The sequence below is a fragment of the Haliaeetus leucocephalus genome, unplaced genomic scaffold (genome assembly GCF_000737465.1).
Source record: "Haliaeetus leucocephalus isolate CR32 unplaced genomic scaffold, Haliaeetus_leucocephalus-4.0 Scaffold13, whole genome shotgun sequence".
NCBI lineage: Eukaryota > Metazoa > Chordata > Aves > Accipitriformes > Accipitridae > Haliaeetus > Haliaeetus leucocephalus.
The window spans coordinates 2391046-2417581 of record NW_010972449.1 but is presented as its reverse complement, the minus strand read 5'-3'; the positions used below and the strand labels follow the sequence as shown (position 1 = coordinate 2417581).

General features: G+C 49.2%; 2 protein-coding genes across 4 annotated transcripts in view; both read right to left on the bottom strand.

Moving 5' to 3' along the window:
- Window positions 1-1484, bottom strand: part of MLEC (malectin) — an 8720-nt gene extending 7236 nt beyond the window's left edge. The window contains exons 1-2 of the mRNA XM_010575719.1: window positions 1391-1484; window positions 32-864 (exon numbers count right to left, since the gene is read on the bottom strand). Coding sequence (XP_010574021.1) covers window positions 32-864; window positions 1391-1484 — 927 coding nt within the window. The remainder of the gene's footprint in view (window positions 1-31; window positions 865-1390) is intronic.
- A 4270-nt stretch (window positions 1485-5754) lies between these two features.
- Window positions 5755-26536, bottom strand: part of CABP1 (calcium binding protein 1) — a 26754-nt gene continuing 5972 nt past the window's right edge. Inside the window, exons 2-7 of one of the 3 annotated variants that reach the window (XM_010574728.1) lie at window positions 14546-14722; window positions 10862-10892; window positions 10036-10179; window positions 8653-8762; window positions 8096-8243; window positions 5755-6343 (exon numbers count right to left, since the gene is read on the bottom strand). In XM_010574728.1, coding sequence (XP_010573030.1) covers window positions 6318-6343; window positions 8096-8243; window positions 8653-8762; window positions 10036-10179; window positions 10862-10892; window positions 14546-14722 — 636 coding nt within the window. In that variant the 3' untranslated portion in view covers window positions 5755-6317. Of the gene's footprint in view, window positions 6344-8095; window positions 8244-8652; window positions 8763-10035; window positions 10180-10861; window positions 10893-11633; window positions 11968-14545; window positions 14723-19435; window positions 19722-26536 lie in introns of those variants that run through there. The other 2 variants (XM_010574744.1, XM_010574735.1) reach the window with 2 other exon arrangements.

The window sequence follows — 26536 nt, the reverse complement described above, 5'->3', positions numbered from 1 at the left end:
CGCTGCCGGGGCGGAGCGCTCGCCGACCAACCCGCGCGCCGCGCCGCGAATATTCATTTTCCTGCCCTCCTGCTATTAGGCGGCCGGCGGCCTTCGTCTGCATATTCATAAGGCGCCGGCCCAATAGGCGGCGGGAGCGGGCGCAGCAGGCTTGGTTGAGAGGCGAGGGGACGGCGGCGCGCTGCGGCGGGAGGCGTGCCCGGCGGGAGCGGGCCGGCCCGGAACGGAGCCGGGGAGTCGGTCCCTGCGAGCCGGGAGTGCCCAGGGCCGGTACCGCCCGCTCGGGGAGGGGAGCGAGGGTAGAACCGGCTCCCTCAGGAAGGAGCGGCGAGGAGGGACGAGGCTTCCCAGCGGCGTGTCCGGAACGGGGACGCAACCCGGCGAGCTCCCCCTCAGCGCCGGACGCCTGAGGGAAGAGCCCCGCCCCCTCCGCCCCTCCAATCAGGGAGCTCCAGCGCGGCCGGAACGCAAAGCACTGTGGGACGGCGGCGGGAAGCGGGGAGGCCGGCGGGTTGCCGAGGCGACGGGCGCCGTTGCGGCAGGACGGAGCGGGCCGGGACCGGGCCGGGACCGACGGGCAGCGAGAGGGAGGGAGGGAGGGAGGCGGAGGGGGGCCGCGGCGAGCTTGGGGAAGCGGCTGGGAGCGGAGTTGGGGGAGCGGGAGCTCCGCTGCCGTCGGGGGCGACTCCTCGTTACATCCCGGTAGTTTGGTGTCCGCTGCACTCTGAACAGCAACTCCCGGTACCGATTGTCTGCCTCGGCAAAACACGCTGGTTTCCCCGTTGGAACCTGCCGTGGAGGGTGGGAAAAGGCAGCTACCGGCCCGCCCGGTAAGGAGCGAGACAGCTGGGTGGTGCGCAGCCACTTTGGACCACAACAATCGGCTTGAAAAGTAAAACAGCCAATAAAAGAGGCGCGGGGGAGAGCTAACCGTTACATTGCCCGTGACTTTTCTCCCTGTGTTGCATTTTACAGGAGAATGTAAGATCCTGGGGTTTTTTTCTGGAGGACTTTGGCGAGGTCTTGGGAGGGCTGGAGTTGAGACATCACAGATGGAGATTGGATGAGACTCGCTCGCTACGCAGTGGGGGAGCAAGTAACTTAATGTTTGCCTCCGTGTTTGTCCTTCTGTCTGATCCCAGTGTTCCTCAAAGCTTCAGACACCAGCCAGACCTCGTGTCTGTGTTGCAGTTGCCAACCGCATTAGCAGCGGCTGCTCCTAAGTCCCAATGACACTTTATTAATTTGAGACTTCCACAAAGCATTTGCTTTTAGCAAATGGGTTTGTTGCTTTTGTAATGCGCTTATGAGGCCTCTTAACAGGACACAGCGTCGGAGAAGTGAGCTCAGTTTGGTGGGGGGTGTAACCACCCACCTCCTGTTCCCTAACCTGCTCTGCCCACGTCGGAGTGGGCCCAGACTGCATCCTTGCTGCTGTCACATCGGCTCTCAGGCTCGTGGTATAACTGGGGCAGGGCAGACATGGCACTGCTGCGTTCCCACGCCAGCACTGCTGCCAGGAAAGGCTTCCTGAAACTGCAAGGTGGCTTAGGAAACCGCATCCAGAAAAAAAGTGTGAAACACACACACTTCGCACCTCTCCAGATTAAGCCACCTCACGCTGGTTCCTGGCAAATCATCTCAGCCTTACAGACCCCAGCCCTGGCAGCATCTGATCAAATCCAGGCTAATCTCCCGTTTCCCTGCTGTGTTTGTGACCTGTTGGGTGTCCCCCACGGTTGGTTAGCGAAGGAGTGCAAGCAGCCATGGCCAGAACAACGCTGTCCAGTTGGCGAGGCCAAGGGAGGCCTCGTTAGAGCTCATTTGTACTGATTACAGACAATCCTCCCTAATCTCTCCAGATTTCTCAGCTTAAACTGCGATGTGCTTGGGTCAGGAGCACAACTTCAAAGCACGTAAACGCTTGGTGTGTCACCAGGTTACTGCCATGAGCTGCAAAAGTGAAGTGGGAAGAGGGATGTTGTGAATCATCAGCAGGCCAAGGAGACAGCTGGGGCTGAGGTTACAAACAGCAATGTCCATGGGTGCAAATCCTCTTATTTCCAGTCCTGAGACCCACCAGGGCAGCAAAGGTCCCACTGAGGGCACACACAGCCCCTTGCGTGGCCCAGGTGGGCTGAGGCAGCTGGCACTGTTGGCCCCTGGGTCAGCAGGGCTTTCACAGGTCACATACACACACAGAATGGCAGCGTTGGCTGGGCAGAGCCTGGCTGAAACCCTGTTGTGCTTTTCAGTGAGCTGGGGAGCGTGAGTCTTGTGGCAGGACCTTCGCTGCCTCGGTGGGTGCGGGGGCCGTGCAGACGGTGACTGGGGCTTCACCACAAACCCAGCATCAAACTGCTCAGCCCAGACCAAACGTGCCCATGAGCAGGAATTCAGACATGAAGGGATTTACTAGCTAACATTTAGGTATGACCAAGACAGGTCCCTCAGCTGAAGGGGTCTCTTTGGCCGCAGACATGTACAAGGGCAGCTGGGAGCTAACTCAGCTCATCCCCTGCCTTGGGAGTGTCACCAGGGCCTTTTGTGGCTGTGCCAAGCCTGGGGTCCCTGTCGAGGGCTCCCAGGGCTCCTGCACATCTCACAGTGAAATATCAGCAACTCTTCCTTGAAAAGAGAAGAGTTTCCCCGAAAAGGAAGAGTTCCCCTCCTTGAACAGAGGCGAAAAACCCTCTCTTTCCCCTCCGTCCGAGGACTCAGCCTTTTTAGAAGGCAAGGCACTGAGCATTGCAATACCTCCTCTGCCTCCCCCATCAGAGAATCTTCTAATAACTAGCCTGGATGATTATTTCCCAAGAATCAGCAGCCCATCGTGAAGCAAGAAGGATTAACTGAGCAGCAGCGAGTGAGGAAGGGATAGTGGCTGTGCTCATCCGAGTGTAGGAGGAGCACTCGCCCTGGCTCACAGTCTGGCCATGGCTGCTGGCAGAGAATGGCGGACGTACTGCGATGGCCTGCATCCGCGATGTCCTACCCTGCCGCCCCTGAATCGTTACTTGCGGTCACCAGCAGCTTGATGCCAGCTTGTGCCCCAGATGTCAAAGGCTCTGTGTGCTGTTACTAATCCACCGAGCCATCAGTCCCTTGATGCAGCCTGGATTTACACCAGTAACCTACAAGTGAAAGGCTCAGGGTTGTCTTCTCAATCCCTTGATCTCTCCCTGTCCCCTGGCAGCTGTGCCAAGATGTGTCTCAGTCTTGAATCAGTCGTGCCTGGTCTACCTACAACCCCGATCATTCCCAAGTGGTGTGGGGCACGTGTTTTGGGTATTAGCCGTTTCCTACAGGAAAAAGGGATCGGGATTTGGGATGTCCAAAAAGAGCAACAGAGACATGTGGGTCAGAAGCAGACCTCATGGCTAACGAGACATCGAAGAAGTCAACGTGAGCCAGCCTCACTGCCTGGGCCAGCTCCTGAACAACACGGGGCTACGGGTCTCAGGTGCCCAGAGGGGAATGGCTCTGCCCTGCCATGTGGAGCTATTTGGAAGCCTCCCTGGTACTGTATTGGAGAGGAGAGCAAAAGGATTATCTCTGGAATTAGATTATTTAGATTGGAGCTTTAATCTCTGACCCTGTCTGCACAAGAAAATAGTAAAACTCCCTGAGATTATTTGGGGTTTGTTGTGCAAGTAAAACCAGGCTTGCAGCAAGAGCTTCTGCTGGAAGGAAAAAAAATGAATGCTTTGGAGACCTGCCCTGTCTGACTTGTTCACTGTATCATGGTGAGACCTGGCAGAAATGAGCTACAGATGATTTGGCAGAGAGCCAGCTTTCCTCAGAAGTAGCTGTGGCTCCAGGACTGCATCTGCAATGCCACAAAGGTGTCCTGCAGCCACCCGTCCCCTAGCACCCGTGTCCCTGTGTTTCTTGGGAAGAAAAACACAGCTCTGCCATGGAACAAACACAGAGACCTGCCTAAGTGAAAATGGCAGTAGTTCACAGAGAACATCCCATCCCCAGCCACTGTGATGCTGCATTGTGGATCAGTGCAGCCTCTAGAAATGGGTTTACAATTTTAAATAAATTAAGACTGTGTCCTGCCATCTGCTGCTGTGGGCAAAAGATGGGTCTGCTCGGTGCAGGACCCGGGAAGGAGCAGGCAGAGGCAGCCACCGTGCTTGTTGCCACTGACTGTCATTCGGGCTTGTGTGTGCTGGCTATGGCACAAGGCACGTGCCCTGAGTCGTCACCGGCCCCCACAGTCACTCTGCTGCACACAGGCAAGCAGCACAGCCATCCTCTTGCTCTGCATACACAAGCACGCTTCTTCCTCAGCGGGCTTCACTGTAAGTGAAGCACATTTGTGTATCAACACTCCCTATGGCAGACACAAGCCTGCACAGGTCTCTCCCTCCCCATTATTATCCTAAGTACATATATAACTTAACAGGACTCTGGACTCTGTTCAGTTTATCACCCCCATCTCCTAAGCACAATACAGCTACTGTAACCCATAAATATGGAGATCTGTAAATACCCGTTTTCCAATATCTTGGCTCACACCCACATTTCTAACACTGGACCAGCTCCATAGATACACACACATAGTTTGCATACACCCACTTGCAAACAAACTCTTCTACTGCTGCACTCCCAGGTACCTATCTGCAGTTCCTGCTTTTGCGTGCACACATGCAAACCTTTCCCAGTGCACACGCCTATTCAAACATGAGTACACACACACAAAAATATGAGGAGAAACACAGTTTTCCCATTGCTGGGATATCAGCCATCGCTGAAGCTATGCTGGTTGGCACAGCAACAGGAAAGCAGAAGAGAAAACCCTCCTTTGGGACACAGATTTGTGGACCCCAAGAATCTGAAAGGGAACCTGGGAAGTGAAAGATTTGAGATGGAGGAAGCAGGACGATATTGGTCCTTAACCTCCCAGTTGGAGTAAGGGGGCAACTGAGAGGAAAACAGCTCCCAGTCACACCGAGAAATACACAGCAATGATGATGCCATTCGAAACCAAGCAGACATTAGTCCCGGCAACTTGTGATTGAGCCTCTGCATAGAGAAAGGGGACATCTGTAGGTCTGGCAGGGTAGAGGAAGGGAGCGGGAAGTCAGGAGCATCTTGGGGAAAGGGGAAGGAGGATGAGCATCTGACGTGTCTGGAAGAAGCTGGTAGGGCCCGGAGGCTGCTCTCGTGGTCACCGCTGCAGACACGTGCAGCATTTTTGAGTGTGAACAAGCTGGAGAGCAGGGCACTGCCACACAAAGAGGCTCCCAGGCAATCCCCGGCACCAACGGTGTTACAGCCCAGCTCCCGCAGCACGGCCCCCACAGTCCATACGCTCACAGTTGTGTTTGAAATGGTCTGAAAAAGGGGGGGGGGGGGTGGCTACTGCTGCCTATCCCCCTCTCACCCAGCTCCCCTCTGTGCCCTTTCTCCCATTGCTCCTTGCCGCGGCGCCCCAGGGGCTCTCACCTGCCCCCTCGCAAGAGGAGGGGATGCAGGGATGGGGACCCTCCACACTGCCCTCACCATGAGGCACCTCCAGGCCCCTTGGATGTGGGGACAGCGGGAGGGAGAGCAGAGCCCTGACACAGGCTTAGTGCCTGGCAGTGACTCCCCTTTCTGAGGCGAGGACTCACCTCCGGACCCTGGTGCAGATGCTGGCGTGTGCATCTGCTGAAGCCCTTCTCCCCCAGCCCAGCCACCACCTCTCACAGGGACATCCAGGCTCCACATCATTTCAGCGTGCATATTTATCGCTTTCCCCCCGCAAGACATGTATTTGAATTTACTCTTGGTAAACATAACCACAGGAGATGCGAATATGTGCTGGGGAAGCATAAATAACTCCACACAGATAGACACACACACACGGACAGCAAACACAGACACGGTTCACCAAGGGAAACCAAGAAGTGCAGAGCACGCCCTGAGGCTGCCACCAGTCCCAATGGCTTTGTTCTCATCCACCAAGCCAAGAGGATTTCTCCTGCTCTTGCTTTGCAGCAGCTGGTGGGAGAATAAAGCTGGGGAGGAGGAGTCTAAAGTTGCAAATATTCCATGAAAGCATCATGGTAAGTCCTGGCTCTGCAGTTTCCTGCAATCATCTCCGAGGAATGGTTCCAGTTGTAGGAAGTTGCAAGTCTTTCACAGTGTGAAAGGGTGGAGGGGCATGGGGACCACCATGAGGGAGGAGCAGCAGGTCATCTTGCAATGTCCCAGTTGCAGCCAGCCGATAAACCTTCATGTGGGAACATCCGGGCTAGATGTTCCATCTAGGTCCTCTTCTGCCCTCTCTAAGGTGCTGATTCTTCTTTAGCTGAGAATAGTCTTCAACGGGACATCATGCGAACAAACTCTGCAACCAACAAGAAAAGACTGCCTTGAAGCAGAAGGCATCCATGGTCCCCAACCCAGCTCTCATTCCCTGGAGATAGCGTGCAGCCAGGGTGAAACTGATAGTCCACATAGGGCCAGGAGGTCTGTGCTGCTCCATGACAGGCCCTGGAGAGCTCACACAAAATGGGCTTTAATCCTTGCATTAGATATGGTGATATGATCCCACTAGCAGGTCATTTCATTGCCTCGGACTCCTTCCCAGCCAGTGTACAGTCTTGTTTGCACGAGCAACTCCTTGTGAGCCGCTACGGCAAGTGTTGTCAACTTCACTGTAACTTCAGGGAACCTTGATTTATAGTCTTGGGAACACAGCATGATTTCTTAGTAAGCTTGCCACTTCACAGAGACACCAGTGTGGGAAAGCACTAGTGTTTTGGTAGGTACCAGCATTTTTGTAAAGTTTACTTGGATGGACTTCTTGTTTTTAAAGATACAGGTTAACTGTAAGGATACCCTGGATCTATTTCTTCACCACCCTGCAGCTTGTGAAGTCAATTACAGTTGTTCAAATTGAGTGTAAATACCATCAAATATAAATGTGTTTTCATTCTGCACTTGAACTGCTGAGGAACTAATGGCTCTGCAAAGAGGAGGGCAGTGGAAATTACCCCTTTGACTTCTCCTTTTCCATTGATGGAGCTGTCCTTTGACAACTAAAGCAGTAACTCACAGAGAAAATGATACTGGGATAGCATTTCATGTATTTTAGCTGTCTAACGTAATTTAGCTGTGGGAAACAAGGAAAGCTACTGTCATGTAATCAGCCAGTGCATTAGAACAACTGCAGCTACCAGATACTTTCTAAGGAGACACTTCTAGTTTTTTAGCATTTTCAAAGCCCTCAGAAGCTTCAGTAATCCTGAGGACTGAGACTCCTTGCCATGTAGGAGACCTAGGAGTGCCTCTGAGCCAAAAAAATTACATCAATTTTATTTTAATTCTGTAGTTCTGTGCTTCACTAGGAAAACAAACAGCCTGCCATGCTCTCACACCTTCCAGCTCTTATATCTGCTTAGCTGTCTGATATCAACTGCTTCCCTTGCCAGAAACCCTGAGCTCTATTAATATGCTCCTGCCATGGCTAATGGCTAGGATAGCAGCCTAACCACTCTTATTTTTTGAAGTCCTTCTGGCATGAAAAGTGGGTGAAGAAATGAATTATCTCTAGGATTTAACATGACACCTCTAGAACAGATATCTGCAGTCCTACTGAACACATCTGGCACGTGACCATCTTCTGGCATAAAGGCACAGAAACAAATTCTCTATAAACCCAGATAACAAGGTGAGCCAGAGGAAATGGAAGGTGCAATGCATTCTCCAAACCAATCCACCCTCGTCACAGCTCTTGCAATAGTTTTAACAGAAAGGAAAATGCCACGTAAAAAGAAGGCTGTGTGCACCAGAATCTGCTTCTCTGTGACAGGGCATATCCCTTACCATGCTAGAATTATGGAGACCCAATTGAAACTGAGGTGCAGTAAGAGATGATACACAAATGAACGCTTCACCTGAGGAATTCCCTGTGTGGGCCAATGTTCTCCATTTTCCTCAGCTGACTAGGAAAAAAAAAAATCTTGTTTGATTTTTTCTCCATACTTCAGATACCTGGGCCCTAAGCATGCAAATCTTCCCTTCCACTTCTGCCTCTGAGCTGAAACTCTGAACTCACGTGAGAGCGGATGGACAGGGAGCGTTCATCCCTTCTCACCTTCAAAATCAACACGCCCATCTCCATTCAGATCCACGTCCCGGATGATCTCTTCAATATCCCGATGGCCCACTTGCTGCCCTAGAAGCTTCTTCATGGCTTCTCGCAGCTCACTGGTGCTGATCTCCCCATCACCATTGGTGTCAAACTGTAAGTACATGAAAAATACCAGCAGGGGAAATATAGTTAATGGAAATGGATCTTGCTCTGGGTTGGATTTTGTATTGTCCTGCTCCTGAGTGACCTATTTTTCCTGCATTCCTTTTGTGCCCTTTCTTTTCCTCCTCCAGGTGCCTTTTGGATCCAGTCTGTCTTTTCTCCTCAGAAACCCCTTGTAACTGCTGTGTCTGCACCAGCTTTCCTCTTCCTTGCCTCAAGGGTTCCCTTATCTTAGTGACTTTCTCTGCTCCTCCCTTGTTTCATGCCTGGCTTGGCTCTTTCTCTGTCTTCCGCTGTGCTGCTCTCTCCTCCTCCTCTTCTCTTCCCCAGTGGGTCTCCTCTCTTTCCTGTCTCCTGTTGCTCACCTCTCTGGGGGGCACGCGGTAGGGAGCACTCACCTCTCTGAAGGCATCACGGAGCTCTTTTACACCAATCATGTCTGCCGTTTCTGCTAGCAGCTTTGGTCCCATCAGCTCAACAAAATCTTCAAAATCCACATGGCCACCCACTTGGGACAAGATGAAAGATCGTGTGTAAGAACTCCATACGTTAGCCAAGCCCAGCACTCACTTTGCACTTCTGTGTGCCCCAGAGATAGCTTGGTTCACCAGGAAGCAAAGCACGGAAGGTGCAGGACAGTGGAAGGAAAAGCAGAGGTAGTATTAACCTGTCTTTGTATTTTCTGGATTGTGGGCTAGGTGGAATGAGCCCAAGCTATTCCATCCTAGGCTGCCATGGACTGTCACATCCTTATGGGATCACGTACTACGTGTTAGAGGCTTGATCATTCTAGTGCTTATAGCAACCCTCTGCTGCGCCTGTGCCAAAGGGTACAGCAAGGGCACAGCATGATGTTCCTGCACGGCCCGGGCAGTGCCCTGCAGCAATGGTGGAGTCTTGCTCCATTAGCTGTGGCTAATGTATGTCCAACTGTTTATTCGTCATATATAGTCCTTTTTCTTGTTTGTCCCCTATCTGAAAGCTGGCAGTAACACTCTCAAATTCCTAAGCACTTGTGTGCCAGGCTTATCAGCTGCTTTTGTGTGTGACTGGTTGCGTATGTCACAACTGTTTTCCCTCCCTTGACCAAGTAACTTGTCCTTTTTACATCATCATGTGTCAGAAATAACATGCACTAAATATCCTTTTTCCCACCTGGCTGAGGGTAATACCCTGCACTGCCACAGACAAGAGGCGACAAAGAATAATGGTGAAAGACAAGGGGCACACAGTTACAGTGAATTGGACACGTTTGTCACATTTTTCCATGACTCCAGCAGATGCCCCCATCTGACACTGCCAGCACAGCTCACTCGCAGCCCATCCCGTCACACAGCAGATCCACAAACAACCACCGCAGAGCAAGCAGCCCATCCATCACCCATCTGACCAAAGCATCTCCATCTTCCCAGGCTCTTTCTTCAGCCTGACCCATCTGACAACAGCTTCAATATGACAACACCCACAATCTGTGCACCAATGCCTAACCACCCACGTTAAGGGCAGTTTTATGCCTGACAGCATGAGCATGAAGGACAACCCTTCCACTCACTGTTGCCATACAGCACAGTCCACACAGTTGCTTTGATAAGCAAGAAAGACAGACATCAACTTCTAGGGACCACAAACAGGAAAGATGATAGGGAGTGAAAATGAGAATGAAAAGAAGAGGGCGGGGGGGAATCCAAAAGAAAAGAAACAGCAGGAGACTAAGAGAGCCCAAGGCAATGATGCAGGGCACAGCAGCAACAAGGAGGTACGGCTAGGTGGATATTACTCACGGTTCATGTTGATCTGCTGGGAGAGCTCTATTAGCTCCATCTCAGTAGGCATGTAGCCCATGGTTCGCATGCAGTTCCCCAGGTCCCTGCAGTTAATAAACCCATCCTTGTCTTTATCAAACTCTTTAAAGGCTTCTCTTAATTCTGTGGGAGTGGATCCAAAAAGAACAATATTGTCAGTGACAGCTTGAAATACCTTTTCCAAGAAACCTCCCCAGAATCAGCAGCACTTTATGAGGCCAGACTCCCTAAGATACTCCGTATTTTCCCACATCTCCCTGCAAAGAGGCAATGACTGGAGCAATGTTAAGCTCTTCTATCAGCAGCCCTGCTGACCCATTCCTTACAGGAAAGCTTGCTTGGACTACAAGCATCACAAATGGATCATTGCTAAACTGCACTCCCTAAAGAGACTGCAACTACTAAGTTTTCTCAACTTTTACCCCTGCACTATATTACATAACCCTCACTGTAGGGGTTAGTAGGTAAAATAGCTTCCCTGGAGCCATACTATTGTATCAAGCTCTACAACACTTTCTGTGGGAGCTGGGGTGAACAGCAGTTCCCTGACAGCCAATATTTCATTACTTTACTTATCCTCCCACCCTGGAAGAAGCTGGAATGGATGCAAATTCTTTCACAGTCAGCACTCTTGCAGTTTTACATATTATTTCTTCTGCTGGGGTTTCCAGGAATTACTCCACTAATCATCTCCCTTGATTTGCCCTAGATTATTTTACCCCATGGGGGCCAACCTGGAAGGGCCAGCCAGTAGGTTTTCACTAGGCAGGGAGAAAGATGACACAGAAGGAGCGACAAATTTTACCTTCAATTTCTTCCGGACGCAGTTCTCTATCCTGCAAAAACAGAACATAATATGTTAAAGCCGTTTGCTTGCCACAAACAGTTTCAGAATAGCACTTGTTGGTGCAAGCAGTTCTGGGACAAGCCAGAAAGTGAGAGAAGAAACAAGAAGGTGATGACATGTTTAATACCATCCACCTAGCAAGGCTTCCCAGCTCTCCCCACCAACGGGAGGGGTGTTAGCCTGCACACTTTTCTGTGGAAGCCCCTCTCCCTCTCATCCGCTGGACAGGGGGATGAAAGGTGCTCCCCCAAAATAGAAGAGACCTGGGCCAGCACAGCAATATGTGCAGCCTCCCCATCTGACGGGACTATGAGCACCTTCATGAAGGTCCTACATCATTCCCCAGCACCAAGTCCTGAAGCAGAGACTGTCCCTGCAGCAGTTATAATCATCTCTAGAGCTCTGATTGTATCTCCTATCGCAGCTCCACTGACACAGCTAGATCAAAACAGCTGGAAGCAGTCCCTGTAACCAGCAGGTCTATACCATCGTCTGCTTGGATCACTGCTTGATCCCTGCCGTTCTGGCAGGACAGCGACAGCCACGAGTTCTCTTACAGCCAACGTCCCAGTGCCATCTCCTACAGTCAGTCCCCACAAAAAGGTAGGAACTTCCCCGTTCCCCCCAGCCTCAACTCCATATACAAGCATTTTGAAACCAGGCATGAAGGCAGACACACAACATATACATCACCAAGGTCATCTACAAACAAAACAGGACAAGGATTCACCATGTTCAGGAAACACTGCAACTTCAAACATCCAATTTGAATTTCTTGGAAGAAGGGGGAGGATACAAAAGAGTATAGGAAAATTCCAACACTGCACCAGGAAGAAGAGATGAGCATGGAAATGCACTGCTTTCTGGTTTAAATGCCCTTTCTAATTCCTCTCATGGCTCCCAGGCAAATCCAAACCATCTGAGAATTTGGAAACACAGAAATGCGATCTCTTTTGTCGTCTCACTCTCAGCTTTTCCCCTCAATTGTGGGGAGTTTCTCCTTGCCTTCCAGGTGTCCTCCAGCCTCACCACACGTCCCTGGAGACGGTGCCCTTGATCAGTTTGAGAAGCATGATCCTTTGCTATTTAACCACAGGCTCCTCTGGAAACTCTAATGGCAGCTGCTCAGAGTGCATAGCAAACTAGGACACACACTGGTTTACGTCTGTGCAAAAGTGGGCTGTGCCAGAGAAATGACCAGCTTGCCACTCATAACCTTCCCAGAGGCATCTCTGTGCTGGATGGAACTGTCAGAGCGCGCTGGCTCTGCCGTTTCATCCTTCACAGACCTGGTATTTTCAAACATGTCATCCCATTTGTTCTGCTTTCATCAACACCAAACAACAAAACAATTCAAACTCCTTAGGCCGGCTGCGGGAGGCATTACTGCCCCCCTGCCTTAGATAAAACAGCAGATGAAAACCACCCGTGATCAGTACCAACACCTTGTGCACCTCATTCCGGAGTTCGCAAACATTAATCCCTGGAGATACGGCTGTGTGCCGACAGCCGGCTCAGCGTGGCAGCAGATGCAGGGGTATGATTACCACCGCCACAGTGCAAAGGGTGCCGTGACTCACCCGCGGTAACTGCTGTCTTGTGAGAGTGGCTGGGGTAGGACCCTGGCCTTCCTCCAGTGCAGTCGTCACAAGACCATCCTCCTCCTCGCGCACTGAAGACCGTGTTGCAACCGACATGACTGACACATGTCAGAAACGGGGGCTTCAGCACCGGCTCTAATTTTGCACACCAAGGCACTTGCGTTTGCAGGGCTCTGAGCATATCTTTGCACATGCAGATTCTACCACCAGAGAGCCACAGACTGCAAATGCAAAAGGTGGGGGAGGGTTTACGTCCCTCCAAAAATCTGACTCAAGCAATAACTAACATCATGAAGATGTTTTCTGTTTTAAATTTGAAAGAAGATCCCCTAAAATGATAAAGGAGGAAAATTGCTTGGGGAAAAATGGTCTGAATCACTCTAAAGCTTTTGGAGAACATATGGAAAGAGGAATAAAACTGTTCAGAGTTTAGATCCTAGAGATGAACAGAGGTGACCCTCAGAGAGTCCATTATTCATAATGTTCTTACCCTCATTTATTTCTGTTCTATGCACAATAAATCCTGTTGGTCTAGAGAGTCAGTAAAAGTAAAGCTGTTTATCAGATGCACTTACTCTACATCAGGGTAGTTAGAGACATCGCTAATCCTATTTTGGATACTTCTCAGGGTACTGCGAGTTTCCGTGTCCTAAGCAGGATGGATATTTGTCCAGCTGTGAGCCTTCCTGGGGAGCTGGACCTATCTCCTATGACAGGTAGCTCTGTGCATGCCAGCAAGTGTGCTTGGGTGAGAACATTACAGGTTGTGTTTTAGTGAACTGGCACAAGGAACATGTGATCACTTAGTGGCTGAAGGTTAAGAAGAACAAAAGCCCTTTGATCAATAATGACAAATAATGAATCTTTTTGGCATTGTTGGTTGAAGAAGAGGTTTCAGAAATAAAGATCTACGTGCCTCCTACAGCTGTAGATAACCATATCAACGCACAAGTAAGACAGAGATTTCTCACAGAGGCAAGAAAGCTCCGACTCTCAGGTAACTGGGGTGAGCTTTGTTTCACCACAAGAATATGGAACGCACTGGGTGAATATCTGACAATGCACATATTCACTCATATATGTCCATAAAAATTGTGTTAATCATATGTTTTTGTATGTCTTTAAATTAATGTTATTGTAGGAAGCAAATGTTTACGTGCAAAAATATGTTTTACTTCTTGTAAAGATACAATATTGGGGTGCATATTTATGTATATTTAACATGTCCAGGTATCTACATGTTAATTTACATACAAACACATATTTTTATTTTATATAAATGCATAAATTAGATGCATATGAGCACATAGTTACAAATAGGTGTGCCTGAGTGGATAGATGCGGTTTTGCTATTTATCTCTCCGTGTGTGTGGGTAATAGCATTTGGTAGTCTGGCACTACTTGCAAATATGAGGACAGACTGATTTTTTTTTGTTTATTTGGCTAGGACTGCTGCAGTGTCAGGCTGGGTATGACAGTGTATAAAAGATTGCATTTGGGTATCTGTGAGGAGGCAGATGCATGCTTATTTCTGCTGGTACTAGTGTGGTCACTGTGAGCTGATAGGAACAGTATCAAATATGGGCATCTCTGTGGGACAGCTTGTTCCCAGTGTGGATGCCCTGATTTGCATTTAAGTGGCTATTTAGGCCTTAAATGCTAATCTGAGCCTCTGGGAATGAGATGTGGATGTCTTGCTGGAATAACAGCTTTGAAGACGGGACTCCTCCTAAGTCCATATGACTATATAAGTCCTGAAGTCCTAAGTCCTTCTCCTGAGTCCATATGATTATGCCTACTTGAGTGTAGACTTGGATCTATCTTCCGCAGCTGCATTTTTAGAATCCTCCTTTCTTGGTGTTTAGGCACGGGGATATCTCTGCACACCCTTCAGGTTAGACATTTGCCTGTGATTGTATTTGCACTTGGAGCTGGAGCCGGGATGCACCACACAGGTGGAGCACGCGGGCAGCTCCGCATCCCCGGCTCACGTCCATGTGGCTTTGCGCATGTCTCGCCCGGCTGGGTGTAACTTACGTACAGGCTGCCTGTTTTCTGCGAAGCCCTTCCTCAGGAAGATGCATGCTGGCCCCAGCAGGTTGTGCATGACGGCGCAGTTCTGGGCCAGCACCATGAGCGGACCCTGGTACTCGCAAGCCGACGGCCCCTCTTCACTCGTCTGGACAGCCTTATAGCACGTCTTCTCCTCATGGTGGATCTTCCCAGCCAACCAGCAGCAAGCAAACAACACAACAGAGGATGTTACCTCCCCGTCTCGCCCAGCCATTCCTCTGAAGTTTTACTGAACCGCCTCGCAGAGACATTATTGCTAAATTTCCTTCAGCTGGTCCACACTGCGTCCCCCCCCACCAGTATATTAGGATTTGTACAGAAGCAGTAAGTCCGGGAGTTCACTTTCAAAAGCTGATAGAAGTACAACCAACCAGGAGAATTCCGCTTTGAAACGACATCTAACTCTCAGCTCTGCTCACATCTACCCAGACACAGCCCAAAGGGCCATGGTCCTACTATCGGCCCCGGAGTTAATCCCTTGAATGAGCTGCAAAGGACAAGCACACCCCAACCTAACAGTACGTGTGCCAGCCTGTGCCCAGGGCAAAGCTGCTGGCAGGGCCACGTCATCCAGGGCATCCCCAGGAGACCAGGAGAGCCTGCACAAAGGCACTGCACTAGGCTCCACATTACATTTCAGCAACACAGCATCACACGCTTTATAATATTATTAGAAGGCCGTTTACAGCATCAGGTGGCTCTGCCAACTGCAGGCTCACACTCCCCATGCCACTTCTAATTAGTTACATCCTCAGGGTCTGAGGTAGTTACTGCAACTGGCCTCTTCTAATCACTGACAGTCCCAAAGTGGAGATCAGGCACGGGCACAACATTTTTGTCTGTTTGCATTTGCACATTTTCCTAAGTGCACATGTCCTGCTAAGCTAGGGCTCCAGAACAGAATCCAGCACTGGATTTTATAAGGAGGCACTGCTTTCCTTTTATAGAAATGCATTTCCCTGGCTCTGCAAGAAAACTCTTATCCTGATATTCCCATGCAGCTATAAAAAGCCAGCACAACCCACAGGACCCTTGGTTTTATAGAATAAACATTAATCATGCATCAGATTCCTCTTCAGGAATGATTCTACTTTTATAGCCGGTGTTCCCAGGGGTGATCAGAGAAGCTCTGTCAATTGTCATTGTCTCTGTTAACCCTTTCCTTAAAGCCTGATGTGCTTTTTCAGCCTAAAAGACCAGATACACACACACGGCCCATTCACACTTGTCCGAGTCTATTGTACCTACTTGCTGTGTCTGCCATGTGCTATTATATTGCACACATGGTTTGTAGTTTGCCTTTTTGTACACAGTCTTACACCAATCTGCTCAAGTATAATGTCATGTGAATATCAAGCATCAAAACAAAAACAACCCAAAAAGCAAGCCATGGAGAAAGAACATAATGAAGCAGAAAAGCATTTTTGTTGCAGTCATGGATGAGGAAGGAATTTGTCTCTGATTAAATCTGACACATAGGACATTTGCCCTTAAAAACCTGAAAGATGAGCATCCGTCCACAAATGGTATATTACTAGCTCAGCTAAATGTCAAGGCATCTGTGTTGAACTGCACAGCTTCGTGATATCAGTGCTATGTATTTTCAAAATTATCAGCTTTATTTCCTGGCACATTTTTCAGTTTAATATACCAAATAATATGAATCACTTAAAATAGCCCACATTGGTTCTGTGTTTAATTCCAGTGAAGCCAAGTGAAAGATTGAAGGCCCCACAGCCCCTAATCCTTGTTTGCTGACCCTTCCAGTCAATAGAATTTATTACCAAACCACAGAGCAGTACCACAGAACGGTCATCCCATTATTTTCCTGTGCGGACAGAGATTGCCAGTCTGATGAAACAGTTGCCAAGAGCCACCGAGGATCCTGACCAGACAACCTGCCGCAGTGCCAGGACAAAGTGCACGGCTTACTGATACCCTGACAGGGGCTCTCTGCCCCGCGCTGCTGCTGCAGGCAGGATTTATGGCATTCGACATTCCCTCTGCCAGCAGCCCCACAGGTTTCTCTGCAAGTGTCCCCACAAGTTCCCTCCACCACGTCCCTCCTACCTCCCAGCAGAGCTGGGAAGGGAGCTATGATACGGGTACGGGGCAAAGCAACATCAGCTGGCTGTTACAGAGGAAACGGCAGCATACATGACAAGGAAAATGCAAGGACAGGACTGGGGAGCTCCGGCTTTTCCTGTCCCTTCCCCAAGCAAAGGACCACTACGCTTCTTGGCTGAGTCCGGCCCTTGGCTCTGTCAGACCAGCAGATTGTGGAGAGAGAAGAGACCAGGCTGATTTAGAGACAGCCGTAGTGATGGTAAAGGGTGGCAAAGAGAGGGACCTGGATGCCAAAGCCCTTCCTTTCTGCACAGCAGAAGCACAGCAGGATTCACTTCATTTACTTGCCTGCATGTCGGAGGGACTTTGCAGAACGGCAAGCCCAGAGGGGCCTCTTCATCCCAACTGTAGTGCCTCTCAGAGGGAAAGGCGCCCAGGCTGGCCACCGGGATCACAGGGGGGACACTGTGACAGTGGGAAGTGAAGCTGCCAACAACAGATGTTGCGGAGAAAAAGCCTGAGCACTGCCACCTAAACAGGCAAGGTACCCCCATGCCAGCCAGTCCCAGACCAAGCCAGATGGTGGCTGGGAGAGACTCCCAAATTTCAGGTTGAAATAATGTATTCAGGAGATCAGTGTGTCACCCAAGAGCAGCTTTCACACAGCTTTTCTAGAGTCCCTCCTCTTTACCATTTCAGCAAAATGAGTTTGCCCAAGGTAAATCTGAGAAAAAAGACTGGGATCATAAAACAGCCAAGTGAAGTTGTGCAATGTTAAGACTGACCTGCAAAGTCTCCACTATAATCATGTGTGTCGTGATCAAAAGAACGGCAGAGCCCCAGGACCTGTCAGGATGCGTGCCTGAGGCCTTAATTCATGGTTAGCTGGAGCAACGTCTGAGAAATTCTCTAATTCAGCTTTCTCTCTTTAGTCCTGCCATCCCAGGCCTTCTAACTAGGCACAAAGTGCATTATTCGAAGCAGCTTTTAGGAATGAAAGCATAAATTACCTAAAAGACTGACGACAGAGCTTATAAGTTCTTGAATCCATTTTGATTCAAGCAGCCTGGCCACACGTCAGACTTTAATTGCAATCGCCTTGATCATGTTGAGCACAGCTGCAGCCAACTCCTTTTATTGCAAGTTGGAGGCGACCTACAAGCAACCAAGTTGGTTTTTCATATGTGCAACATTTTGGTGAACCTCAAGCACTTCTGCCTCTCCCTGGAGGTCACCCTGACCTAGGGACTGGTCTCAGCACTGCCTAACTGCTTGGTGATGAATTCCCTCCTCGTCTATCCCAGCTCCCCCACAGCAGCACTGTGCCATTACTGGCTTTGTTTACAGCAGCCGAGATAAGAAGCAAACTGTACTTCTATGCAGAAGAGGCAAATCTCCTGTGAGAAGAAACTCCCTGCTACGTAGGCCCTCTCCGCAACAGCTCCCTCCCAGAAGACCCTTCCCTGGTGGCAAGGTGTCCTGGGTGGAGCATCCTGATGGCAGTGGCATTTCACTGTCAGCAAGGTCTCCACAGAGGCAGCTCCTCACTGCAATAATTCGGATGCTTAGCATAACTTTTTCATTTACAAGGAGTGAATTGCACAGCTTTTTGCTGAGTTATTAGATTTGCAGCGATGCTAAGTGAGAACCGTGCAGCTGACAGGTATACGGTGCTGCAAGACCTTCCTCAGTCAAACAAGAAATATTTCTGGGGCACATCATTCCCATTTCAATCTAGTTCCTAACAGCAGAATTGTTCCTGAATCTAATTCGTCCTGGGATCACTGTAACACCTCAGCACAGAACAGACTGCGGGTTGAAGCCTAACAGATACACATGGCAGCTTGCAGATGACGTCCAGCTGGGCCCAAGCATGTAGACACATGGGCCATGCTGACGTGCAACATGATGCACAAACACACAGCTGGGGCCCAGCATATCCACTCACAGACAGAGGCATGGACAAACAGATTACAGAGAAAAACGTGCTTTTGTACCCAAACACATACCAACAAAACTAGATGCGTGCATACGCAAGGATGGATATACATGAAAACACACATGTCTACATACAGACTTCTGTGAGGACATCCACTAGCAGGTATACACACACAGAGCACCATACAAGCAGGGATACGTGTGTGACGCACACAAATTCCCCCCCTATACACTCACAACAAACATTGCATGCCTGCTCACACACCTCAGAATGTGTACATAGAGACAGAGCGAGCTAAGGACACACACATGCTTCAGATGGACTCATTAGGTGTGCATATTCTTACACACCAACAGGAATACGTACAAACGCATGCCCATTCACATGTCCATGAATATATGTCCCTACAGAAATGACCCACATGACTAGACTCATGCAGATACCTCTCAACTGAAGCACATGCACACACACACACATCTCACACATATACACATACATTAAGATTCCTGTACGGAAGATGTGTACCAGCATACTATGCACATTGAAAAGCACAAGCTTGCGCATACCCAGAGGACAGCTATACACACGCACACTGAGCAGGACACAAGCCTACTCATGTGCATGCATATGCACACATTTATTTACACACACGTTACGGCTCTCAGCATCCCGGGCTCTAACAGCTGCACTTGCATGAGCAGCTCTTACAAAAAAAAGTCTGGTGAAGAGAGCTGAACCCTTCATACACACCTCTGTGTTTCTCCCACCTCCCATTCCCATCTGCCCACGACGTCACCCATCCCAAGAAGCAGGGCTGGAAACGCACAATGCACTTTGATTCAGGGAACATACCTTTTTTGAGAGGTTTCTCAGTGGAGACTTCACACAGTTGCCCATAATATGTTGAGTCTGCCTTTCCGGTGGACTTGGTTATAAAGGAACTGAAGCAATTGATCCCATTAAAGGTATTCCTTGGGAGCAAAGCAAGAAAGGCAGTGCCAGGCAAATCCAAACAGCTACTGGCTGCTGGGGCTTCCCTCTTCAGGGAGCTTTTTCTCTCTCTGCCTCTCTCTCTCCGTGTTTTTACTTTATGTTCACTTTCTTGAAGAGATGAAGCAGGAAGGAGAGGGAGGGGAGAGAAACAGACAGAAAGAGAGGGAGAGAGAGAGAGTGAGAAGGGGAGAGAGAGGGAGGCGGATGTATAATCTACATCAGATTAATGTTCAAATCCCTCCCACCCCCCTCAATCTGCAGGCAAGATTGTTTCACTCATGAGAGAGGGCTGATTCAGGGAGAATTAAAACAGAGAGGCACCGCAAGAAGTGATTTCAGTGATGAGTTCAGTGAATCCAGCTAGTTTGGGTCCACACAGCCTCTGAACATCGCATCCCTACCCACCCCCCTTCTAAGTCCTCTCGGCTTTTCAATCACCAGAGAGCTAGGCTGGCCAGAAGGCAATCCACTTAGGGGCTTGGAGCAGAGTCCAGAGCTCGTTTCGGAGCAGAAATGGACCATTTATCTGGGTGGGACCTGTTTCAGCTTATAAATACCAGCAGACATAAAAGTCCCTCATTCTTTTCCTGCCACAGTGGAAGCAAGCCTGGAGGCACCGGTCCAGGGACCCTCCAACATGTTCAGCCCCAGGATAGTAATTTTTAACCACAAGGGAGAGACCTTGAGCCAGTCTTGCGGTAAAGTTTTTCCAGCTTTCTGCAAGTAGAAATCAACTGGCGGTTTACCTGCATTGGTCTGCCAAAGGTGGGCTCACACCTGAATTTAAATCTGAACAGCCCCAGGCTAGGTAATGTGAAGCAAAGAATTCAGATGTCAGATCCATCCATTCCATTTCCAAGCACCCAAGTCCTGGAATAAATAAGAGGCTCCTAAACCTAGAGCCAGCTCTGAGCTCTGGGCTTTAGGCGTGGTGTGGTAACAGAATAAACTCTGAAAGAAAAGGGATGAGTCCCCAATACATTTTCCTCTGATCTCAGGCTGAGCATAAGAGCATTCAGTCTGAAAAAAGATTTCAATTGCATAAAAAACTCACCATCACACCCAGGCAACAAGATCTGAACACGATAGTGAATGCGCCCTTAGCTGTGAAGCTACCACAGCTGCAGCTCCATAGTGATAAGAAGCCACGGCATGAAAAGCTACCTCCTTCAAGAACTGTGAAGACCAAAATGACACTGATCCTACGCCCTGTCTGCGCAGCAGGCTGGTTGGACACTCAGGCGTTCAGCCGAAAGATTTTACAACTTTCTTTGCACCTATAGTTCCAAACAAAAGGCTCTACAAGACCTAACCCATGGGCTGAGTGCTTGCACAACACGTTTTTTTTGTGCAGGAGCCAAGGACTCATTTTCCTGTCACCTCTAGGGCTGTAGGACAGAGAAGGATGAACCACTAATGTCATAACAAAGCAGAGATTTCTCTGCTTCCACCCTGATGGTGCTGTGGCAAATTAAGCATGATTACAAGGTGAAACAGTTGCTTTAGCGCTTAGAGGTTTCTTCCACCTGAGGAAATGAGTTTAGGAGTCCAGCCATGACAAGAGTCAACAGCTTCTCCAGTTCCAGTCGCAGCCAGAAGTGGACGGTCATGGGGGGTGCTGTTTCTTGCTCTTCCTTGTACTAACCACTTCCCAAGAGCAAAGGCAGTGGAACAGCCTCCTCTCAGATGCCCTCAATGTCTTCTTCACTGCATGGCCTGGGATAGAGCTGCGCAAAGGTCCACAGGCCCTCCAAAGCAAGAAGCTGCAGTGGTAGATACTGAAAGACACCCCTTGTACCCAGGGCAGACTGAGGAACGGACAGAGGGGATGGGGAAACTCTGGTCTGGAAGACCTCCATAGCAGAGCCCACCCATGATGAGCTGGGAAGCGAAACTGTTCCTGAGATGGGCCTGTCTCCTGCTGTCACAGTCTGAAGACCCCTGGCACTGGGGAAATACACAGTCCCTCCTTGGGGGCTGTGCCAGCCCTGGGCCTCGCAGCAGGGGACTTTCCAGGAGGATGCCAAAACTCCCAGCTCCTCTCAAGGCTGCCACCTTCAGCTCTATTTCTCTTTCCCTTCTTAAAGCAGCTAATGGGAGGCTCACCTACCCTCAGCCAAAGTGTTGGTCATTAATAACGCCCTCTGTCAGCTGGAGCCATTCCCCAGGCTCCTTGTTTACTGACCAAGTGCTTGTCTCCCTTGAGCAGAAGCTGCCACACAGCGAGCTGAGGCGCCTGGGCTCCTTCCCGAGACAAACGACTTCAATTCCAGAGCAGAGAGGAGAGAGAATCGCCTCCTTGCTGCTAATGAATCTCCCCCTGACAGGCAGTGTGGAGGCCAGGAACGCCTTGCAATTGAGAAGTGCCCATCTCCCACATCCTCCCAGAGACGGGGAGTGTCTCCTGCCAGGAGAATTCATCACAGCCCCCAGACTGCCACGGGACAGCTTTGGAAGGCAGCCGTTGAGCATGTCTTACAGACCTCTAAAAGCCTCTCAACAAAAGTTGAGGTGGTCACCCTCTAAATATTAGCTTGTACCGGAGCATTCAGAGCCAGCCACCATGGCAGGCTGCCGTGCTCGCCTGCTCTCCAGCTTTTCTTTCCTGCAGTTGCAGGCAGTTGTAGGAAATGTGCAGGGCAGAGTGAGAAGGCTGAGACTTGCTGCCAGGCTTGGCAGGGAGTTCGCAATCCAGAAGGGAAGAGGTGATGGGAGCCCACTTGCACCAGGTTTGCAACACAGTCACAGTCCTTCAACTCTGCAAGAACTCTGGCAGAGCTGCAAGGGGCCTAAGAAACACTATCATAAACAATTTTCTTATCTCCTTGTTCACAGTGAATCTCTTAGGAGGAATTGGGCAGCACATCACAATCTAGCAGACAGACCCTGCTGACCTCTGAGGAGGAAAATCACACTCTACATTGGGATCTTGTTCCAATCACCACTACAGGCAGCTTAGAGATAGGCAGGAAAGTGGAGTTGGCAGAAAGGTCATTAGAAGACTAGGTTAGAAGGAACATATTTTCTCCCTTCCTCCAACTGAGGCTGCTGTAAGAGAACAGGGTGCTCAGAATAAGTGTGTCAAAAACATTTGTGTGTAGGTGCTGATCTGTGGGTATGCCTATATCTGGGGTAGTCAGTATGCGTGTGGGAGGGCTGCACATGCATGTATACTGGTTTTCCCACACTGTTCTTTGTGGCAATCACACTGTTCTTTTAAGGTCTGGGGCTCTGTTGTAAACTTTCTAAAAATTGATAGGAACTTTGTGAAATGTGAGTCTTGCCTATGTGCCCGCATCCCTTCCTCTACCCTAAGGTCCAGGGTGGAGAGCAGAGACCTTGGTGGATGTGGTTTGGCACAGAGCGAGGTCTCGGCTCACAGGAAAGAAGCGTTTGGCACGTTGACTGACCTGAGCACAGAGCAGGGAGGAGGCTGGGCGACTTGGCATTGAACAGGGAGTGATTTAGGTGGTTTAATATGTCCGGATTCTTTAAAAAGCAGCAGTGCTCTGCTTTGGGCTGGCACCTTTGGCAGAAATTCTCATTTCATAAGAAAATGTTGGATCCCACCATAGCTAATCACTTGGTAGCTGCCAGAAACTTTATCCAGTGGCATCAAATGATCCAACAGCCACAACAGAAAGAACAAAAGTCAATCCAAAACTTGGGATTGCTTATCAGACTGTAGCTTTGCTTGGCAAAAATTTCCAGTGGAAGTATGGATTTGTACAGCGAGACTGTTCAGATGCCAGGCCCGTTTCAGTGCCCGGTCTTTCACTTGCTAGAGCATTGTATCAGATGGTTGTTCTCAACATAACACAAACACTGCAACAGGCAAAGTCAGGAGGTACTGGCATTAATGTCTGAGGGGAGTATATAGTAAAGCAGGGAAAACTCATTCCTAGCATCTTTTCACCGAAGTCCATAGTTTTACCTAAAAGCCCATTGCATGCTTCGAAGATTTAGTATTTTAAAATATGCCACCTTATTTAATTTATCCTAATAGGTCAAGAATTTCCGGTCTATTTTTTCCTATCACAGAGCGGAGAGGGCACATATTGATCAGTAGCTTTCAAATCTGCTCCCAACCACCCTTTAGCCAGTGGCTATAGATATGTATTTTACAAGAAACAACCCAGTCTTGTTTGCTGGATGACCTCAGACGAGCCTAAGCTTTTGGAATTGTTAACATCCTCCTGTTGCCAGTGCTGTCGAGGGCCTCATTTCAAAGCTCCTGACTGCTGGAACATGCACTGGCACTCTGAACTTCTGCGAGTGGCTTCCCTCTCTTCTTCTGTGTCAGGCTCTCAAGTGCTTTTGCTGCACATTGAGTTGCATCTTCTAACCTCGAATGAACCTTGGATGGTTCCATATTCCAGTCAGACAAGTACAGGTCCATCTCAAGGGGAGGCACCCGCAGGTATTGGTGGATGCAGTCCAAATCCTCATCTAGGGGGAGGAATATTTCTGCAGAGAGTTTGGGAACTTTCTTTGCTGTCAGCTGTTCCAGGAAGAAAGTGTTGCTGACTCATGCTGTGCATAATATTCTCCTCCATTAGAGCAATTGGATCATATTCAATCACAAACAACAGAAAGGTTATTAAAAAGACCAAGGATATTTTCCATCCCTCTCAAGGTAACAAAGCCTGGACCGTCAACTTCTGTTTAGAACAGCTTTGTCTGTAATTAGCTGGCTTTATTCTGCATTAGATGAAAAGAGATGAGAACGTGCCATCTCCTGACACCTTCCATGCCGATCTGGTCCACGTATTTTGCACTAGCCCGACTTCCAAGTCCCGGCACAGGAGATGTGTTGGCCAGAGCACAATGTTTTGTGGATATTTTCTGCTTTCAAGATCATCAATGGGCTACAAAAAGACAAGTACAAACTTGACAGCTCAGAAGCTGCTGTGACAATTTGCCATGTATACGCAGTACAAAGATTGTTTAAAACAAACCTTACATGGTCCCTTCTCTTTGCTCAGGAATATGAGAACTGTAAATCACTCTGTCCATACTGCACTACTGCAAAAGCAGCTAATTCTTTCTGCCCTGGCTCTCTCACCTCTTTCCAAATAAAAGGGACAGGGGGTCAGTATTTGGCTGGCACACTGAGGTGCTACAGAAAGTGTGGCTGATTATTAGATGAGCAACGCCTGGGAACCAATCCTAACCAAAACCCTGCAGTACTATATGAGATAGACCACCACAAAACCAAGGTCTGCCTCACTTCTATTTTGAGTAAGGATCTGAGAGCACCTTTAGAAGGATCAAACTGCATATCCCAGTACGAGATCTCTGGCTATATCTCAACACAGCTGGTCACAAGCTACCTAAACCCTTTTTGCATTATTTCAGCACAGCTCAGGGGGGTTGCTGGCAGGTTTCTACTTCCTGCCTTCAACCCTTGTGACATGATGCCTCACAATGTTACACGGTTGCCTGTTTCCTTCCAAGAGCAGAGAATGTATTTCATCTGTGTGGGATGAAGCAATGCTGTATATTCTTTCCAAAGATGGATGCAACGTGCAAAGTACTCTAGGGGAGGAATGGGTGGATATTAGAATATTGCTTATTACTTCATTCATAGATAGTATTGAGTTCATGGTCTTATACTGGTGCAGAAAGCTACTCAAAAACTAAATATGACCATACAAGCTATGACAGCTGTTTGTCTTTATTTCTAAGCAGGGCATTTGATTGAAATTGGAGGATTACTCAAGTTCATGGGCACTGCTGTGCTCTCTAAGGTCACAGGAATGTCAGAGGATTATTGAAAGGGAGCCCAAAGTTAGCTAGGCATCTTTTACTGGATGCACACCATATAGCTGCTTGTTATTGGAAATCAATACCACTCATGGACTCATCAGGGAAAAACAGTTACTGAAGCTGTGATGCTACAAAGAACCACAGCTAATTCAGCTGACAAACCTGCAGCCCAGCCACTACATCTAAAGCCAAACTCTTCCCTGACACTTTGTTCAGACCCAATATTGCACGAAACAAAAATCAAGGCGGTAGAGGTTGATGGAATGCACAGTGGACTGATTTAAGTGATGATTAATTTATTACTGAAAGATTTTCTTCTCTCAAAAGATAAGCTGAATCTAACCAGAAGGTTTGTGTATTTCAGTGCATTAGATCATGCTGTTGTATATTTCATGAACGGAATATTTAATGAATGTTCTTTTAGCTTGGTTTTATTTTGATGTCTTTCTATATCCTTTTAAAACAGATTTGTTTAAAAAGTAAATCACTGACAAAGATTAACGTTTGCTGGCAGACCCACTGCAGGCAGGAAGCTTATCCATTGCCCCTCAGTGATTCTCTACGTCTGGCTCACATCCCTCAAACTCTTTACAAGCAATAAACGTGATAAATTTTTCTTCAAGCCGAGCAAGGGGGGAGCTGAGTGGATGTGCTCAAGCGGAACAATGTTTTTCCGTGTCTGTGTCCGTCACATATAGAAAACACGAGACGTACCTTGGAAGGTATGGTGGGTGTCAGCAGGCAGGGATGTACGCAAACGCCAATCGTTTTAAGCACTGGAACGCATATGCACGTACAGAGGTGGTTGCATAGCCACGCAGAAGATTTAGCAGAGGCCGCACGCGTGCAGGCTGCGTGCATACAGACGAGACAGGTATGGCGAAGGCTCTTAATGTCAGGCTACATGCATGGACGTGGGCTGTGGCAACGCATGCTGGGATGGAACCCGTAGGAACCCCACGCGGGTACGCGGCCCTCTGCAAATACGCGCCTGGCGATCCGCGGGTCACCGGGACCGGCTCCCGCCTACATCACGGGAACCAGGGGGGCTCTCCCCGGGTCCGACGACACACTCACCGGGCGGCCGGGGACCGAACAGAGGCCCAAGCCCCGGGGTGCACGGAAACGGCCCCGGGGCAGGAACCGGCCGGGCCGCGCCGCGCCGCCCGCAGCAGGGGGCGCCCTGGGGCC